At 28.5% G+C, this 21,254-nt stretch overlaps 2 protein-coding genes across 17 annotated transcripts; one reads left to right on the top strand and one right to left on the bottom strand.

Moving 5' to 3' along the window:
• Positions 1-1,163: 1,163 nt before the first annotated feature.
• Positions 1,164-5,547, bottom strand: LOC132953093 (serpin B4-like). 7 transcript variants are annotated; one of them, XM_061025658.1, is made up of 8 exons: positions 5,437-5,515; positions 4,614-4,693; positions 4,369-4,548; positions 3,897-4,107; positions 3,613-3,821; positions 3,358-3,543; positions 3,162-3,300; positions 1,164-1,690 (listed from the first exon to the last, which is right to left on the bottom strand). In XM_061025658.1, exons 1-8 carry the CDS (start codon positions 5,498-5,500, stop codon positions 1,551-1,553), a joined length of 1,209 nt encoding a protein of 402 aa, XP_060881641.1. In that variant the 5' UTR covers positions 5,501-5,515; the 3' UTR covers positions 1,164-1,550. The 7 variants fall into 7 exon arrangements, 6 of the variants coding, with proteins under 6 accessions (XP_060881641.1, XP_060881643.1, XP_060881646.1 ...); XM_061025660.1 differs by lacking the exon at positions 5,437-5,515 and adding an exon at positions 4,752-5,064; XM_061025663.1 differs by lacking the exon at positions 5,437-5,515 and adding an exon at positions 4,752-5,064 and having other exon boundaries at positions 4,369-4,501.
• A 904-nt stretch (positions 5,548-6,451) lies between these two features.
• On the top strand, positions 6,452-20,383 carry LOC132953091 (modular serine protease-like). 10 transcript variants are annotated; one of them, XM_061025649.1, is made up of 16 exons: positions 6,452-6,778; positions 8,648-8,708; positions 9,373-9,518; positions 11,096-11,263; positions 11,325-11,434; positions 11,510-11,677; positions 12,397-12,550; positions 15,233-15,414; positions 15,552-15,765; positions 15,867-15,920; positions 16,011-16,082; positions 17,210-17,377; positions 17,438-17,571; positions 17,657-17,824; positions 18,964-19,123; positions 19,890-20,383. In XM_061025649.1, the coding sequence occupies exons 1-16, from the start codon at positions 6,733-6,735 to the stop codon at positions 20,078-20,080; spliced, it is 2,196 nt and encodes a 731-aa protein (XP_060881632.1). In that variant the 5' UTR covers positions 6,452-6,732; the 3' UTR covers positions 20,081-20,383. The 10 variants fall into 10 exon arrangements, with proteins under 10 accessions (XP_060881632.1, XP_060881631.1, XP_060881630.1 ...); XM_061025648.1 differs by having other exon boundaries at positions 15,867-16,082; positions 19,896-20,383; XM_061025647.1 differs by having other exon boundaries at positions 15,867-16,082.
• Positions 20,384-21,254: the final 871 nt, after the last annotated feature.

Genomic DNA, 21,254 nt, shown 5'->3' with positions numbered 1-21,254 from the left:
GAAATTATTAAGTTAGTTGCCTACTTATTTTATTTCTATACTATGGACAAGTTTGTTATAAAAAAAAAAGAAATGATAATGGGTCAATTTAAAGTAATTAGGTACTTACCTGCTTTAATATAAAATAACTAAACACGCAGGTACATAAAATATTTAAATTATTCTATGCAGTGTTTATTGAAATACAATATTGCTTACTGTAATACCTACTGAAAAGTTAACTATTAAGAGCATCGTAATATTTTATAGAATATTGTCATAATATCACATAATTAGGTATAGGTACTATAGCGTATTATAAACATATATTGTTATTTATTTTAAGTCTAAAATATGTTAAAATATTAAAAAAGTTAAAGTTATTAAACTGATTATTATAATCATAAATCGGATTTTAAAGAATTAGATAGTTATTTTGTCTTATAATAAATATTGTCGTATATTGTAGACAGTCGTCAAAATAATATTATTTAATATATATGTGATATAGGTGGGAATATTTTAAATTGTAAATTATTGACATAGGTCAGGCACTCAGGCCAGCGAAGCAATATGTGCTGAGGCGACAATAATATTTTCTATATAACACCGCCGTACGCGCAGGCACAGGACCCCCGTTGTCGCTGAGTGATTCGGACGTGTAGCTACGACGTCCGTGTGAAACGACCATCGTAGGTAGTACGGGCTAGGCAATCCGAATTTGCTAAGTGTTTTATTTATGTTTGTTTTAATATACTAAAAGTGTTTCCGACCTGAAAACCCGAGTTAAACATTATTTTAGTCATTCTTACATTCTTACCTTTTATAGGAGCAGCGCCGGGATATACGTACTATATGTGTCAAAGAAGTTTTATTAAACTGAATAGTGCCAAGGTATATGTAATCTTTGAGTCATTTCAACTAGATAGGAACGAACTAAGAATTGACAAGCGCATACCGTCGTACCTCAACGAGTTAACAGTGCCATTCTAATTAACTTTAGAAATTTTTTTTTTAAAAATGTACATTTTATCTAGCTTTCAAGTCTTCCACTGTACTTTTTATGAATTTACATTATTACCTAACTACTTAAACTTTTATATTAGTTTCATCTAATACACAGATCGCGATCAATGACCTTAGAAAGTCGATGCTTTGTGTGTAAAATAAAAAAATAAAAAAAATCTTAGACTTAATTTTTTATTCAAAATATACATGGTGACTCAGTTATTAAGTAATATAAAATAAGTAATACATTATACTTTGTACTTAAGATAAATAACTAAACACATTGAATCTTAAGTCGTCTCCTGAGAAAATTGAAGATGAGTATAGAATGCAACCCTCACTTGTTAAATGGTATATTCCCATGTGGTATATTCAAATATTTAACGTACAATTAGTACCTACTGCTACAAATGAATATCGTAGATTGAAACCTATAATATTATCCACATAGACCACTTCACTCACTAGTAGTAACTTAATACTTTTATAAGTAAAAACAGGTATGCGTTGAAAATTGCCAAATGTTACATTAATTGTATAATAACTGAAAGTTAGAAACAATATTATTTTAACGGATTTGATAAACGGCCCATAAATAAAATGGTTTTTGTTTTAGATACAATCGAAAAAAAAAAAGGGTGATCAGCAACAAAATACACTTTGGACAATTTATCAGGCATGGTCCGTACAACTGCATTAAAACCTGTATAAAAATAAAACAATCTTAGAATAAGGTACACAACAACATATCAATTGTTTTAAAAATTATATAGTAGGTAAGCATAGAAGCAAACGTGCCAGGCACAAACAAAATAGGTATACAACGAAATTAACAAATTAACTAGTTATTAGGTGTTTATCAGATGTAATGGATGACATAATTGAAAATATTATGAATTTGCATACATTTAATATATTTTGGTATTTAATCAATTTGCAACATATACTCAAGCCAGATTGAAAGTTTTATTTTTTTATATTATATTATAAAAGAAGAATCAACACCAAAGTTTGTTGTCTTTATTTATCATATGATATGAAACAACAACAAGGTTACACAGAACAATCAATGATTCAAACTATATTTTATTATAGCTAAAGAATATTATAGTATACAAATTAATTAAAAATTATACTTTAGCACATCTCATCATTCTTATGACAACCGTGTAATACTAACCATTATAATAAGCTCTATAATAATGTATTTAATAAAATCTTTAAGCTGCAATAACTTTTTATTATAAGAATTAATATAAAAGCTAGGTACTATATTGCCTTTAAAAAATGTGTTCATAAATGTTTGTAATGTATAGTTGTTATTAATCACATATTAATCCTTTAAAATTGATCTGAGTAACCATTGATTCTAAGCACAATTTTAATACAATTCTTTATACATAGTTTATATCAGGGGTCAACAATTGGCAGACAGTGGTCTCATTCACTTTACCCTTTGTGATATACTGATATGGTTTGCAAACTTTTCTTGTAAGCCATGACTGTTAAACGTCAAATACACTTATTATAGTATATTGAATCCATATATATATAGGTATTTAAAATAATTTAATTTAGATATAAATATATTTTCCGTAAAGCTGTTTGGATACATCAATTTAATATGTCAGAAAAAAGAATAGTTATAACAAACCTTGGTGGGATGTTTATTTAATAACGAAAGAGATAAATTATTTTAAGTAATTACTTATAAGTAGAGTAAAGTTGTTAAAATAGGTACGGCAATTCATTTTCTAGCAGCGAAAACAATATTTCATAAAAAAAACGATTTGGTTTTATTTATATTAAGCGGCATGCATGGATGTTATAATATTAATATAAGATGCAACAAAAAGTTTATGTTTTGTAAGGACTGTGGTATAGATTTCAGTGTTTGATTGTGTAGGGGATACGCGTGATAGTGCGCCCAGCACTTTCGGGGATTTCCATTTTACCACCCGGCACTTTTTGAGATTTCCAATTTACCGCCCAGCATTGTGGGTATTCCCACTTTACTGCCCACTTGACGGAAAAAGATCGCTTTCTAATGCTTCAACCGTCATCGAAAACTAAACTTTCTGTGCAAGCGTGACAAAAAAGTTATTTTTTTCCCTAATAAGTAGATAAAAGAAGAACGATAACCAATTCCCGATAAGAAAAATAAATTGTGATACCATTAACTGCTGCACCCTCAGTTCCTTTTTCATTGACATGAACATATGCCTTATGTGCGACTTGCCTCACATACAGTTCACCACGTTCAACAATGTTAGAAAAGTTTGCCGCTTCTGTAAACATTGTTGGACATCCAAGCTAAAATATTATATAAATAAATAAATATAGATTATTTTTTTTTGTTAATATACTCACGTTGGATAATATATCTTTTAATTGCAGTGACTGTTCTAATTTGAAACGAGGCAATTTGACAGTAACATCATACTTGGACATTTTATTTGAAATATCATTCAAATTAATTTTTGAAAAGTTATTTTCCAGATCTTTCAAACCATCTTTATCATCGGGCAACAAAATTATCATATTAAAAGCATAGTGCTAAATAAAAAATACAGTATTACATTTTTCAAAATATTATTAAATTTACATTTATAAACTAATATTTACATCATAGGGTAATTCAAGTGCGGCAAATTTTAGATCATTATCATGAAAGTATTGCAAATCATCTACGAGATTCATCATTTTGACTGGTACTTTGTTACTTAGAGTAACATAAAATAAGTCGTCTACAGCATCATTAAAACTATATATCCAAGTACCTTGAAAATGGACAGCATTTGCCAACATTAAGCTAGTGTCGTTAGTAATGGAACCTGTAAAATATATTGGAACATTATTTACTCATATTATATATATTTAAATATAAACATATTATGTAAGTTAATAACCTTGAGGAAATAAATCTTTGATTTTTTTATTGGTTTTGCTTAAAATCCAATTATTTAAATATCGGCGCTGTTCTTTTGGTTCATTCTTGAAATTCAATTTCTCCATAGAAGATTTTAAATATTTCATAGAGTTTTCCACAAAGCTTTTTTTAACTTTGAAAGTTTTATCAACAAACATTCCGGTTGCTAGTTTCAGACTATCATTATCACTCTACAATAGTATTATATTACTACATATTATTATATTGTAATAAGCTTATAACGTAAATACATTTAAGTATTTAACTATTTCCATACAGTTTTAATTATACTTAATTTTACGAAATTTATAAGACTACATTTTAATTATAGATTATAATGGTATTTGGGTGAAAATTATAATTGCATTGCTTTAAATTTCATAATAATGTTAAAAACATAAAAAGTTAAACAATTTAGTCTATACACGTCAGACACCGTATAATACACTCACTAGTAAGTCTTCCAATAACTTCCTATATCCTTCCATTGAATGCGTAGTTTCATTTAAATGTATAGTGTTTATCATTTCGTCAAAGGTTTTTGAAGCTGCTCCCATGCTAGCCATAAACATAATCACATGAATACTGAATGGAGAAAAAAAAATATTTCCTTCATCAGTTTTGTCCACTTCCTAAATTATTAAGTGTAATAATTAGGTAAAACAATTTGTTTACAATAAAAAAATTAGTTCTTTACCTTGTAAAATGAAAACGAAAAATCATGATTTGCCAAGCTCAATGATTCATAACTTGTATTGAGTGCCATATTTTTTGGATCTGAAATAGGTAGATATATAAATAAAATGTATTTAATATTAATTAATAATTAATTCACAATTAACAATAGGTATATTTCGGCTATTATTATACTATAATATATTTTAACTACAACATAATGAGAAACAATTTGATTTTGGCTCAATTAAGATCAGATCCAGTACCCGACTAAAATAATAAGTAAGTGATTTTTAAAATACGATATATAGCGATAACAAACGTCTATGAATAACCACGCCCTACTATTAAGTACCCAACGAAGTTTTTGTCCGGCGAGTCGTTAGAAATCGGTTTTTTCATCGATGGTCGCGTTGCCGCTTCGGAGACTTGGGAGTACAGACTGCGGTTCTGCGGTCTGCGGGTGATCACTGATTGTGTGAATATTTCTTGCCAGTAGCTAAATAGTCTATCTATTACGCCGTGAGATATGAATACGTCATAGTACCGACATCTTAGGGGGGGGGGGGGTGTAAATATGTGTGTGTGTGTGTGTGTTTCTAAAAAACTTAACGACAAAAAGGTAACAAATGTTTGCTAATTGAGCTGCTGTATAAATGTAAAATCAATAATATCAGTAATACACAATATAATAAATAATTCACAGTAATAAACAATTTGGTTGCTCACGCTTAATCTGCTATGATAAGGGAGGTTTATGAATATTTTTTAAAAATAAAAATGGCCCTACTGGCCCAACAGCCAACGGAAATAATAATCGAATTCAACTAGTTATAGGTACTTACAACGAGACGATGTGAGGTCTAACCAGCCGCAACCTGTACCTATACTGTATATATTATGATTCATAAAATAAATATATATAAAAACAGCGATTTGCGCACGTATAATATAATATAATTCCGCGTTGACATTACGGAAATGACTGCCTTTAGGTTTTGGGCGGCCGTGCCAAAATAACGCAAACCTTTTCGTATAATCTACATAATAATATTATATTTTTATAATATATCTCACATAACACAATAATACAAGGATAAAGTATACAAATATACCGAATAATATAAGGATATAAATCGATCCTAAATTTTTTATAGACACGATTTATTACTATTTAGTAATACCTGCCGCTTGTACGGTTTACACCATGGTTGAAAATATATACAAGGTTATTGCATTTTATATCCCTTCTCAATCAAATATTTGATGATAAAAACAAAAATGGTAGCCTAAGCCCTAAAGGGAGCCCCAATAATAATCAAGTATACATGCGCGGGAACTTTGAATTTGTTAGCTTTTGTCAGCGCGTTTTTGATGATAAGAAAAATTGATATTTGTGATATCCCTTTACGCAACCATTTTGTTTCTGTTGATAACAATCCGAGTCAATATGCAATTACTAGTATATTTCAGCCATGGTTTACACCCTATAATAATATGAAATAATAAAATATACGAATAATATAAAATAATTACTATACATTTAAATTTAAGCAAAAATAGTTTATAATGTGTTTATGTATGTATGTTTATGTAGATTCATACATAGTATAAATAACCAGTAGGTATTATACGTACTTTGTATAGGTACGTCGAAGGACCTCAAGTTTTATTTTACGTAGTAGTAGCGTCAATAAAAGCAATTTTAAAACAAGTTTGTAATTCTCTAATTTATCATTACCACCTATCTACGTAGTTTGTCCTTCAGTTCATCATGACGTGATCGCATTATCTGGTAGGACATAACATTAACACCGACTACATACTCGCTTCGTGAGCAAATAGTGTAGTAGACCCGACATTATATATGTCTGGTGTTGTTAAGAATATTGGTATTATAATCGTCTCCTACTTAGTGTTACCTTATGATGTTAAAGTTAATTAATTCTCTACAGATGTTGTATTTTATATTAGTGTATATTAATTATTAGTTTATAAATATAGTATTTTTTACTATACCCACGTTTGTTAATTTTTTTTACAATTATGTTTAGTGTGTAGTCACGCTCATTTAGAATAATATATTTTGTTGTTTATATTTTAAAGTATATATTTGATTTAAGCTCAACTCACCAATCGCAATGAAGGAGCCGTGTTCCTTGTTAATATATTCCTATTTATTTTTCGGTACGTAATATCAGTATTAACACTATAATAATAATTAGAAAACAATGTTTAATGGCATTATGTTAGTACTTGGTATAATATTTATAATATTTAAATATTAAACATATAAAAAATGTGTTTATATTTTTAGATTTTTTGGTTACAGAATCAACTACGTGACCACCTAAAGTACCAACTAGATTCACTATCAGATATAATTCTGTTGAAGACTATCTAAGTTTTATTAAAGCCATGGGTAGCATTTTTCGAGGTTTAGTAAGTTCCCACATGAAAAGAATTACACCCGTACGTAAGTTCCCACACGAAAATTTATTCGGACTTAGGACTCACAACTTAAACGTAGTTGGTCCAAATATATAATAAAAATTAATAATATAATGTGTAGGTATGGTTAGGTATAACCTAACCTAACCCGTGCGAGACGTACCGAAATTTGTATACATAGTAATATATGATCTAAACATCACGATGTTTGATTTTTTAAATCATAAAACATTAAATAGGTAGGTGAAAAATAACATCGATACTCAATGATAATAAATAATAATAAATTAAATGTCTTTAAAATAAAATGAATAACATATTAGTATATTACCATTACAGGTTGCGAAATTGTATTTATTTAAAATTTAAAACTGTGTTGACAATTCAAATATTTCTTATTTAATTTTTAAAAAATATGTATCTGTTTTTTATCATATGAAAGATTTGTGCCTTAAATAGTGGGTGATTATGAGTAGGTGAATTAAAGTATGTAATATTTTAATTGTTTCTTCCATCAGAGTTCAGATTTCTTATTTATTGACTTAGCCCACCCTGCCACAAATGTTTGCACACGCCTATGCACAGTATGACTATGTAAAGTGTTTGAGCTTTCACAATAAGCAAAAAAATAGTATATTGTATGGCAAGGGCGGGAAGTGAGACTGAAATTGCCTTCCCACACGAGCCACACATACTACGCCTCTGCGTTCATTGATCCCGCCATCACGGCAAAGGTAATTTAGGCTAGGATCTATGCAACAACCAGACTATTCTACGAAAACAATATTTCATGAAAGAAACGATTTGGTTTTATTTATTTTAAGCGTCATGCATGGGGTTATTATATGAATATAAGATGTAACCAAAAGGGGATTTCCACTTTACCACCCGGTACTTTTGGGGATTCCCACTTTACTGCCTGCTGTACGGAAAAACATCGCTTTCCAACGCTTCAACCGTCATCGAAAACTAAACTTTCGGTGCAGGCGTGACACAAAATTTATTTTTTATCTATTATTATAACTATTATTATTTTATACCCATACAAATAATATGTGGATCATACCTACACATAATATTATTAATTTTTATTATATATTTGAACTAGATTCAATTTAAAAATTGATTATACTTTTTTTATGCAACACGAAAACAAACAAATTTTAACCACACCAACTACTTTTAATTTGTCAGTCCTAAGTCTGAATAAAGTGGGAAGGAAGTTTGTATTCGGTGTAATTTTTTTTCGTGTGGGAACTTACTTATGCACACCCGGGTGTGATTTTTACCTGCTATATCTCGCGTGGGAACTTACATTCACCCCATTTTTCTTTGGGTAAGTCACGGTGTCCGGAGAGAAGTGCCGACATCCCCCACCTTGGCATGGCAGATACCTATGGATGCCCAATAAAAATCTGCCAAACACACACACAAAACCACAGTTCCAAAGGCTAATAACTCCTTTACCTCTGTACTTGAAGCCTCAACCCCCGCCCCCACCAAAAAAAAAAATTATTTCATATACACATGATTACAAAATATTTCAAAATATTACATAAAATATGATATTATTAGTATTTAATTTATAAAAATTCATTATTTTAGCATCCGGAATTTTGTGTGACAGAAAACTCGAAAGACGACAAGCTGTATCATCTTGCTCAGTGTTGGTGACTGTAATACAAATAATTATTATGTTATTATAAGCGGCGAAAATAGTGGTGTTTAGGGCCATAGATAAATATGGGGGCTTAGAGTCCTAAAGCGTTAATAAGCACCATCAACCAATATATGAATTTTATTTAATATTAGATATTCATAGTAGTATAGTACTAACTAGTGACTACACATTATAATTATTAAGATTAAAACCTTTTTTTACGTTAATTATGTAAAAAATTAACTTTACATACTATCCAGTATCCACACATTTTTTTTCTATTGTTATATTTTGACCACGCATAGGTCATCGAATTCTGACATTCCCTATAAAATTTAATTATATGCTCTGTAATATAATTGTTAATTATTCTTGAAACTATTTTATATTAATCTTTTCAAGTACTCTATAAAAATTTCAAAAATTGTTTTATTAAATGTTTTATTTATATTTGCTTGAATAAAGTGTAGCTACTAGGTTACTCTTTCAAGTAACTCATGTCAAGTATTTTGCTGTAGCAAATATTCTTATTGTAAAATAATTGACAGATTGTATATTGACAAAACAGAAAATAAAAAATATAAATAGTATAAAACAATTTTTTTTTCTATACCTCATTGTATTAATTGTATTAAATAATAATTTGTTGCACATTTTAATAAAATTATAGAAACCCTGAGGATATGTTTTATTGTTCAAATGGACTGTGTATTGAATGGTCATGGGTTTGTGATGGTCGTAAGGATTGTTCAGATGGTTCAGACGAGACCAAAGAGTTGTGTGCTCAATATGAGTATGGACCAAATACGACCACAAGTACAAAATAGTAGCTATACTACTACTACATTTAATATTATTATTTATATACAGGGTGTATCTTATGCCATTGTACGCGGGGTTTTTTTAACGATTATGGATCGATGACATAAGATTTTGTTAAGACAAAGAAAGACGTGTTTCTTTATTTTTAACAGGCAATTTTTTTGTAACAATTCCAACATAGATTTAATTTACAAGATCTAAAAAATTTTTTCTTATAACTACCTTTTTTAATTTTTATACACTTAAGTAGTTTTGGTTATCCATTGACACTAAAAAAAAAAAAAACATAAACAAAATTGTTGGCAAACATATAGTTCATTATTTTTATTTTAACATACAATCATCAAAATCGATATTATTATTTTAATTTGTTTTTATAGGTAATCGTAATTAATTACTTCACAGTTAATATTCTTACAATATCATAAATTTGGATTCTTTATTAGGTGGCTAAAGTAATAATGATAAATTGGTAAATGGTTCGATTGTTGAAATTAATGTTTTAGGTATGTATGGGGGTTAAAAAAAATTGTGTAATGAAAAAAGTGCAATGTTTTGTGGTGCTCTTCTCGTAGAAGGATAAACTTGAAATTTGAACCATGTAGGTTATACTTATTGGTAGGCTTATATTGGTAGGTATCGCATGCAAAGTATGAATTTAGGAGTTGAAATTCATAACCCCTATTATTTTTTAATTTTGGACATTTAAAATTTAAATTTTATTTTGTACTTTTCCTATCATAAATTCTTATTATACTTTTCTTACAACAGTATTAATTTGGATTCTTTATTAGCCGGCTAAGGACTAAGGTAATAGGTACCTAATGGTATTTGATTCGTGTTATAATAATATTAAAAATCTGTAATTAACTTAGATTAAAAGTATGCCTAAGTTAGGTTACAAACTAGTTAGTTTACAAACCTATATTGAGATTGACTATTTATCTAAATATCTTGCAAATAGTTTCTTTTAAATCACGATTATTAAATAATTCTTAAAGAATTTCAACTGCTAAATTCATACTTTGCATGCGATACCTACCAATATAGGGAACTTATGGTTCAAATTTCAAGTTATAAAAGTTAGTTATAAGAAAAATGTATTTACCTCTTGTAAATTAAATCTATTATACCAATTATTTCAATTAAAAGTATTAAAGTAGATTTTACTAAACTTTAGAGTTAATAAACTAGCGAACCAAAACTGGTGATTTGACTGTCAAAATTTTCAGGAAAAAAAGCTTTACCAGAATCCATAAAAAATATAGTAGTTGCCATATGAAAAAATAAAGTTAATTTTGCTATTAGTACACCTGCGTGTTTAAAAATTTTGAAATTTATATTAAAAAATTGCCTGTTAAAAATAAAGAAACACGTCTATTTCGTTTTAACGAAATTCGATGTCATCGATTTATAATCGTTAAGAAACCCCGCATACAATGACATATTATAGGTACAGTGTACACTCTGTATATGTTTGTGTAATGACTAATAGATGCCAGAGTTATATTGATATTAATATTAATATAGAGTTTCTAATATTACATCTAATGTATCTAATAATGTTATAGATTGCGGAAGAGTGTATTCCAATCGCCCTCAATATATCCAAAATGATATGTTTGAAATTGTTGGAACGGCACCATGGTATGCTTTAATAAGTCGACAATCTAAAGAAATGATCGAATATCGCTTGTCTTGTGGAGGGTCAATTATCGCTCCAAATGTAGTAATTTCTGGTAAAATCCTCATATATTGTATTTAAGAATAGGAATGGAAATTAATTAAATAATCTTTTAGGGGCTGAATGTTTTTGGGAAGATGTTATGTTTTCTAATAAAATATTAGTTCAGGATAATAAAATTATTGTTACTGCTATTGACAATAACAATCTTCATCAAATAAATAGTGTAAAGTATTAATAATTCAAAGTCTACAAATAATTGTTTATGATATGTATAATATAAACTATAACAATTGTGCAGGTGGAAATAATTTACGTAAAAGAAGGTTATAATGGAAAACATGGGTCTTATGCTGAAGATATTGCTATTATTGTGTTAGTGGAAAAATTTTTGTTTAGTAATGATTTTGCACCTGTTTGTATCGATTGGAATAGTATATATAAAGTAGAGAATGGAGATACAGGAATGGTAAATATGTTGTATTGTATTATATAGTATCTATGTAGTTGTATTAAATACATAAAAAATAATTTGAAATTGGTTGTCTGGTTTAATATCTAAAAAGTGGTTGGTGGTTATGGTTAGGTTATCCACATAAGTTAATACATTTTGGTGCTAGCTTCAAATCGATGAACTAAGAATAAATTCCGAAAACCAAAGGTTTATAAGGTTTAAATTATGCTTAAATACCTATGTACAATTCACCCTGTACATTTTGATCGATAGTGGGGAAGTCGTGTGAATTTAGCCCCTTCAAGTTAATTTACATCACAACTTTTCTCTGAGGAAAAGTAAAAGTTAAAGTAAAAGTTCAAAAAACCAACTTTAAATTACTTTCAGATTGGGTTCTGCAATATCAACAATTAGTCCGTTCTAATATGAACAGCATGGGCTACATTGCCTCTTTGCTCATCCCTAATACATAGTATGAGTTCTGCAAGCATAATTATTGTTGTTATCACAAGTGCTAAGGTTTAAATTGGCACCCAAAATAAAACATTTTTGTAAAATCCTTAAACAATTATCTATTTTCGTATTCGATCTATCTCCAAAATTAAAAACTTATAGTTTGTCAGACTTTATTTAAAAATACAATTTAATTCATAACTGATACTTACATAACGAGATATTAATATATTATACCTTTATTATAATTGTACATTATACAACTTTTTCATATTTTTCAGGTTAGTTTATGGAACAAGAAGAATGACTCACAAATTCTTGTTTTATTAGAAAGATCGGTTCAATTCATTAACCCTATTACTTGTCGAAGTATAAAACCAGACGTATTTGATCAATATGTGACTATTGATAAGTTTTGTTCCAATTTTACACAGGGTAATACAAATTTAGATTCTGAGTACTGTAGTGATAAACATAGTAATTATCAGTAAAAATGTTTCGTTTTATGGTGGAGATTTTTGATATACCTATTGTACCTAGTTGATATTTGAGGGTTAGAAGTAGATTATTCTAGTATTTTTCTTAATAACTTAAAAAAAAATTTATACTACGCGGATTTTTATATAACACCAGTTTTAGAAAATATCTATATTGTTTTTTGAAGTGAAACTTCTACACGTGCGCTGGGAGTAAATTTTCAAGTCTGCGACATACCAGCCATAAGACGAAAATCGGTAACGATTTATAATAACATTATTGGTTGGCTAGCAACGAGATATTTAATTAGATAAGATAAGATTAGATTAGATTAGATTAGATAAGACCTCTGGGCAAGAGATTGGCTAATTTAAAAAGGGAGAGGACCGTCCCCGGGTGGTGCTCAAACAGGGATTTTGAGATTTCCGATAGAAAATTTTGTTTATAAATGGTTTCCATGCGTTTTGAAGCTATTATTATTATTATTATTACTATTATTTTTGATTACTAAACAATTCTCTGCAAACACAAATAATAAAAATGAAACCTGTAGATTGTACAGTAATAGTTTGATATGTGCCTGCACAGAATTTGCTTATTTTTTAGAGTAATCTTCAGCGAATAACCAAAAACGAAGTTTTAAGTTTTAATTTTTCAGTTTTTTCTACGAATTTTGATAAAAATGTATTCAATTTGGCAAAAAGCTGTAATATGTAATACAAAGTTACTTGTAGCTCATAAGTATCTCATTTACCTAAAAACAACAAAATTATATTTAAAAAAAATGAATATTTATATAAATTCTTATATTAAAAAAGCGCGCGCACACATAATATATATATTATATATAATGCATATACTATAGATGCATTGGATCGAAAGCATTACGTGTTACATTTGTCAGTGTTGCTGATATTTTCACGCGTTTGCTCCCATGATTCAAATGGAGAACAAAGCCTCCCAAGAGAAATTTTCATTTAAAAAAATGTATGATAATCCAGATTTATAAATCGTCACTGATTTAGAAAAGGGAACAATTAATGCATTAAATTATAAGTTTCCTCTCGCAACACATTCGGCATGTTTTTTATATTTATAACAAAATATTTTCAAAAACTTCAGCCGTGGTCTCTCTTCAAGGTATTCTAATGATCCAGAATTAAATTTATTAGCAAAGCAAATACCTGCCTTGAATTTTTACCAGCTAATATGATTGACACTTGGTTAATGATATATTTTAATTTTATTATTGTTTAAGTTGTTATTTATATAGGTAGCTGAATTTATTTTTGTATAATATGTATTAATGTATTGCAAGACGGATATTTTATTTTTAATGTCGAAAATACGAAGATATATTTTTTTTACTGATTTCTTTTTTAATATAATTTTGATTTTTTTACCTATGTACATAAGTCATTTGGTTTTTAATATTTAATAATTAATTAAGTAAACGATCTAAAATGGAGGAAATTATTAAACTTGATAATTTATATAAGTACCAATGATGGGAGGAAACAACAGCGGTACAAGCAGTATTCACTTGTCCACCTTTTTAAAAATTAATTTGACTTTTTTTTAAAAACTTACCATCGTTTTTAGGAGTTAACACAATCTTTTGTAAGAGTTAACGCTTTTTTTTGTAAGAGTCAACGCTATCTTTTGTAGGAGTTAACACTATGTCTACGTAGGAGATTACCTACAATTGTAGGAGTTTATCATTCCCTGTAATTATAGTCCGGCAGTTTAGCATGTGGCTTGCCTATGTGTGTATTTTAAGGCACTATTTTGTGGGATACCCAGTTTCGAACAATGATTAAAATGCCACGTCAGATTTTTTGTTGATTTAACCCAAAGAATAATTAAAGGTCAGATTGATAGAGAGATTTTGTTTTCATTTGCCAGGTAACAATATGCTCCATGGCCCTTTTATTTCCAGTGATTCGTTCCAACTTCGCAAATAATGTGGCCATATCGTTAACTAATGACCAACAATCACACGTACCAATGTCACCATTTTCTTTTATGGATATTAGGTTTAAATGATTGATACTGTTACATTGTTCATTATGTTCTTATCCACAATTGTTTAAAAAGCCCAATAGTGTTAATTTATAAATAAATAAAAATAAATTTTGCCCTCCATCCGGAAAATTTAACGGATGTTCACTTATGCACCCACTACCTTACAATATTAATATATTTAATTTGTGTCTTATGTATAAAATATCCAGTGGCGTACGCAGGGGTAGGGATCTAAGGTTTTGACCCCTCCCCCCCTGAAATGTATTTTTTTTACAAAAAAAAAATTATTTACCACCATTTCAATACACACAGTCGATCAATTGTTAATCATTTATAATAGATATAAAATAAATTGTTAATTATGACAAAGTCGTCGATCATCGTCCATCGATTATTACCACGTTTATTACGACCCGAAGACTATATAGATGCCTAAGTGTCCTGGTTAAACAGTCGAGTGTTCTAAATGTTTATTACATTTCAGACTAACTGTAATTTGTTAAAGCCAATTATATAAAAAATGTTTAGAAAAAAATAATGTAAATTACTTACTCAAGTAAAACCCTAACTGAACTAAAATCCTGCGTACGCTACTGAAAATATCTCTTGTTTCAGAAAAAGAAATATCGGCTGAAGATCTTGGAACAGGCATATCCTTTTTACACTTTAATTCATATTATTTAACCGGGATACATAGTGTCAATAGTTATGATTTAAGCAAAACAAGCGAACCAGTCTTAGGTTTTACAGACATTAAATACCATGTCCAATGGATTCGTGGAGTTTTAAATAAACATGTACGTAAACATATTTCTTTAAAAGTATCAATATTTAAATTTTAAATTTATTATTTTGGTTTGGTTTTTTTAATGACGTTGAAACTAAGATATTTTAGAAGGAAAATATATAGGTTTAACATTTAAGGTTTTAACAGTTCATAGGGAGTTCGTGCGTTTTACCGACCGTCGAAGGAGTTGTATATTCTTATGAAGGTTCTAATGATATTTTATCTCACGGGACATTAATTAATAATAAACTTACAGTTATTGAGAATTGCGAGGTTGGATATCATAAGGCGTATACATATAGCTTTAGGTATTGTCTGGGAAGAGGAAAATGGTTATCCAATTTTGATAAATTGTGTTTCAGTAAGTATTGTTGTACCTAATAATTACTTATTTATTTACAGGTATAATATTAAAAGTCCAAAGTGTAGTTATGATTGATTATAATTGATTTACGTTTATAGAAATGTGTCCACCTCTAGAATCAGATAGTTTAGATATTAAATGCAGTCATAATTGTAAGTATACTAATTGTTCGAATTTATCGATACCCGATACAATAGCAATACCATCATGTAAGCCAACATATATTGCACCAATTGGAATAGATGCGGCTCCACTTGAATTACATTGTCAGTCTAACGGAACGTGGAATAAACAACTATATAGTTGCAACCCATGTAATTATATTTTTTGTCATATAAACATATAAGTCTCTAATTTATACATATTTTACTAGTTTATTTAACATTTACTGTATCCAAGTACTTTTGTATGCATTATAGATGATATAATTAAGTAAGTACAAATAATCATTATGTTAAGCATAATTGTTTGATGTACACTTTTAAACAGTCATCATTATACATACTCTGTAGGTATTATTACTTATTAAGAGGAAACCACACGGGTATTTGTTGTCTCTGCCTTACAAGCAGTGTTGAGATTATCTTCATAATAATTGCTGATATCTTACCTTATCTAGATAAATATTGTTAAGAGGACGTTACACTGACATTTGCTATCTCCATCTTACATGTGCGTAACATACCAAATTGTAAGCTCAGCAAAACACGTTTAGCTCCGGTAGCTTAAAAATTAGAGTGAATTGATCTCTTATAAAATTTAAAGGTAAGATTATTATCCAAACGATCTCATTGTGTTTTCATTATATTTTAATTTTAAAGCCAGTTATAAGTACTTTAAAATTTAAATTGTTTGTACATCTTAAAATACTCATAAATCGCTTTAAAATTAAAATATAATAAAAAGCCGATGAGATTACTTAGATAATAATCTTACCTTTAAATTTTATAAGAGATCAATTCACTCTGATTTTTAAACTACCTATCGTTTGATATTTATCTTTGTCTATAATATAAAGAAATTTTTTTTAATTTTTTTCTTATCTGGATATTTTTTTTGTTATCTGAGCTCAACATGGCTTACCTACAAGTGCGTAACATAGCGAATTTACGCTCAGCATATCCTGTTTAACTCTGTTAGCTTAAAAATTACAGTAAAAGTTATGCATATAAAATATAGCGTAAATTAAAATGCTCATAACTTACTTAAAAACTGAATAATCGTAAAAAATCAACACACGAATACAGATAATTTTTCTACCATCAATTTTTATAATAGGTCGATTCACTTTAATTTTTAAACTAATGAAGCTAAACGTGATCTGCTGAGCATCAATTTGGAATGTTACGCACTTGTAAGATGGAGACAACAAATATCCATGTGGCGTCCTCTATTAATCATTATAATTTATATTTATATTTTTATTCAAATATTATTTTAGATTGCGGTAGAGTATATATCCAAAACCAAGTATTGGTCGAAAATGGCGAAAAAGCACTTGTTGGAACGGCACCTTGGAATGTTGGAATATATCAATTAAAACAAAAAAACTATAATTATGACTTGATTTGTGGAGGATCAATTATTGCACCAAATTTAGTCATAACTGGTAAAATCTTTCTACAACGTATTTTAAAAAGAATAAAAATTAAATTAACATAATTTTCAGCGGCTCATTGTTTTTGGCAAAAAGGTATGTTATCTAATAACATATCAATAAACAATGGTCTATACAAAATCGCTGTTGGAAAATACGATAGAAATTTTACAATTATTGACAATGATTTTACTCAAATAATGAATGTACGTCATTAATAATTCAAAAGTCTAAAGATAATAAATTGGTTTGACATATTAAATAGTATAAATTAAAACAATAATTGTATAGGTGGAAATTATTTACCTGAAAGAAGGTTATAATGGACCTACTGGGTTTCATGCTGAAGATATAGCTTTTATTGTGTTACAAAACAGAGTTTCTTTTAATAATGATGTTTTACCTGTGTGTATCGATTGGAATGGTAAATACAATGTGGTCAATGGAGATCAAGGAAAGGTTGGTTTCTAGTATTATTTAAATAATTAAATTGTGATTTTATTACTGTTACTAATTACAGATAATTACAATACATAACTAAAAAATATAGGCAAATGAATACCGCTCTGCTGAGCAGTAGGTTACAAGTGGGTCATTGTAATGGACGGTTTTACATTTAAATGATATAATATTATTGTATACGAAAAAGGATTCTGAGCGGAGACGGTCTGTTGGTCAGCCTATTTTATAATAATACTTTTAAATCCCAATAAAATAATTAATATCGTTAGGTAATCTTCGTTTAAATATCTAATTTTGTCCCAAATTACGTACTACCAAAAAAAATGTGTAGTTATATACATATATTTTTAAGATTTTTGGTGTCAGTATAAACTACTTATGATATACCGTGTATTCAATTTTCAACCCTTCAGCTATAAAAACTGAAAATTGTATTAATTTGTAACTAATTACAAAATAAATTATAAGTTTTCATGATTTTGATGAACTATGTCAAATTTTAAACTTTGAACGGTTATATGAGAGATAGACAAATCTTTTCATCCCGTGGCTCTTTTTTGTGTTTCCAATATTTTTATGGCTCCCAAATGATTATAAAAAAATTGAAACAATACGGATACAATAATATTATAGTCAATATGGGTGATGATAACAGTGATTTTAGTATTAGAAATAAAACTTCAAATAGTCAGGTAATTCGTGTTTCATCTTTGTTTCCATAATCGTTTTAATGATTATAAATAATATTTATCTTAACTATAGGTACATGATCTACATTAATTTAAGTATTCGGTGCTTTGACGCGGCTCCTTATTAGTCCCTTCAACAACTCTCACGACGCATCTTGGAGCCGCGACGCACACTTTGAATACCTCAGAGTTATATAAAAAAAATCATGCTTATGTATCTTTATATTTTTTTAATTGTATTTGTAACCGTTGAAAATCGATCATTTTTTCTACTAAAACAAATGTTTACGCACTGAAAAAAAAAACAAATCATTGTAAAATCCATCACCGCCTTGTTTAGAATCAAAAATAAAATCTCAAAATACCTACAAAGTGTAATATAATTATACGAACATACGATAACATTATAATAATTGTACATTACATAACGGTATTATACATTTACAGATCGTTAGTTGGGGAAAGACGAAAACAGGCATTTCAAGTCCTATTTTATTAGAATCATCTTTACCATACATCGACCATAGCTCTTGCCGGAATATATATACGAATGGATTTGAAGCATGTATTTTGACTGATGATAAATTTTGTGCTGGTTCTGCATTAGGTAATACAATATTTAAACATTAATTATTAATTATTATATAGTATTATACTATCGACTTAACTTAAATTTATTGAACACAGAATATTGAACGTTGTAGACCTTTTTAAAAATGAAGATTTACTTAATTAGTATTAAATATTTAAATTAATGAATCACTTTCTACAATAATTGTAATTGATTTAAGAATAAAAAGTATATTCATATAAACGCAGCAAACTCCCTACTTACGTTTTGTCGGTACCACACGCTAAATCTATAACGTATTGACTTTGTACTTTACAACTCTATTAGTTAAAGATCCATAGTATCTAAAAGGTTAATCGGGCTGACAATGTTGTATTTTGGTGAGGTACAACTGCATAATATTACTACCGTTTTAACTTTTAATTTTAAAAAAAACCACATCTGCTACATGTTATACAGGTATACTATATCGCATATCCTTGTAATACCGTGCCTGTCCATCGTGTGTAATTAATATATGGTAAATTTTTTTTGGAAGTAGATGACGAATGATTCATTGACGATTTGATAATGAAACTATATAATTTAAATTTGCAATTAGGTAATTAATAATAAATACTAATAACTTCCGTAATTTGAAATGCATCGAATTATCGAACAGTTACTTTCATCACAAATTCTACTTACAAACCATTGCACATTATTTGTAATTAAAATTTAAAAAGGTATATCTATATTGTACCCACTACCGAATAACTGTAAATTATGATTAATTTAAGTATAACGGGTAAAAAATGTTTAGTTTCAGGACAAGGAGTGTGTGAGGGAGATAGCGGTGCAGGCTTAAGCTTTTTACACTCTAATTCTTATTATTTAACCGGAATAGCGAGCGTGAATGATCCAAATACAAATAATTCAATCGCAACTTTTACAGAAATTAAGTACCACATTCAATGGATTCGTGGATTGTATAACAAATATAACTATATCTAATAAGATTATGCTAATGATATAAAAATATTTTATTACAATTGTAAATGAAAAAAAATAATTGGATAAAGAAGTCTTCACTTACCTATGTGTAAAAAATTTTAACCGTTCATAAAATTCTTCATTTAAATTAAATATAATAAGTGCATAATATGTCATAATACATTGGTAGTACCTAAGCATTATACATATAATTGACACATATTAAAATCGAACAGTTATTAGTTGATACCAATTTTGCCTTGTACATTCATATTGTTTCATAATTATTATACATAGTACCTAGTTATTGTTAATTTTATTTGAATAAACTACTTGTCTTAATATTAGTATTAGTTTTTGAGTTATTAAATTTGTTTACTAAGGAAATGTCTATAGTAATGACCATTACAAAAGTAGATATGGAAGATTAGATGATTTTAAAATGTCTGTCTTTACTATTGGTTTATACATACCAATAGTTTATTAAAATTATCCAAGTAAAAGAATTACTAAAATAATAAAATTTATAGTTTTGTAAAAATATTTTTAAGGATCATTATCCTTAAATAATTTGCATTAAAAACAGGGCTTAAAACCGGTTACCGCTTAAGCGGTAACCTGCAATATTAAGGGGATTGAAGGAGATAGTCGCATATAGGCAATTCGATGTCTTATACTCGTTACACAGTGTGGTTGTGTGCGAAGTAAATGATCATTAGTGTGCGTAGATACGTTAGGAATCCGCCGTGTGCCACTCTCGCACGCACACGCACATGTCAATAAATCGCATCACCTATAAAAACTACCAAAAGTGGTAGTAAATTAAACATACTTCCTGAAGTTTGATTGTAATTTCGAAAAAGGGTTGAATTCTTAAGCTCCTAGACTATGCTTTGTAGGAACCACTTTTTTGATATAAAACCCAAAAAGCCCAAAATGAATATAAATGCAGTGAAATTATTTCATGAGATTTTTTAAAAAAATATCTAAATTTTATGGTCCTATAAAATTGAAAATTGAAAATCGACTTCTTAGAAAGCCTAGCTATTTTGCCAAAGAATTCATATATATATATATTAAAAATTAAAATCGGACATTCAGAAGTATGTGTAAATTACCACCGCTTATTGGTCTAAAACGTACGAAAAATACGGGACATGCGATCCCCTTAATATAGGACCGGTAATAGATTACT

This window comes from Metopolophium dirhodum, chromosome 9 (genome assembly GCF_019925205.1).
Source record: "Metopolophium dirhodum isolate CAU chromosome 9, ASM1992520v1, whole genome shotgun sequence".
Taxonomy (NCBI): Eukaryota; Metazoa; Arthropoda; class Insecta; order Hemiptera; family Aphididae; genus Metopolophium; species Metopolophium dirhodum.
Note: the sequence above shows the minus strand (reverse complement) of the source record. Positions and strands in the feature narration are given on the sequence as shown.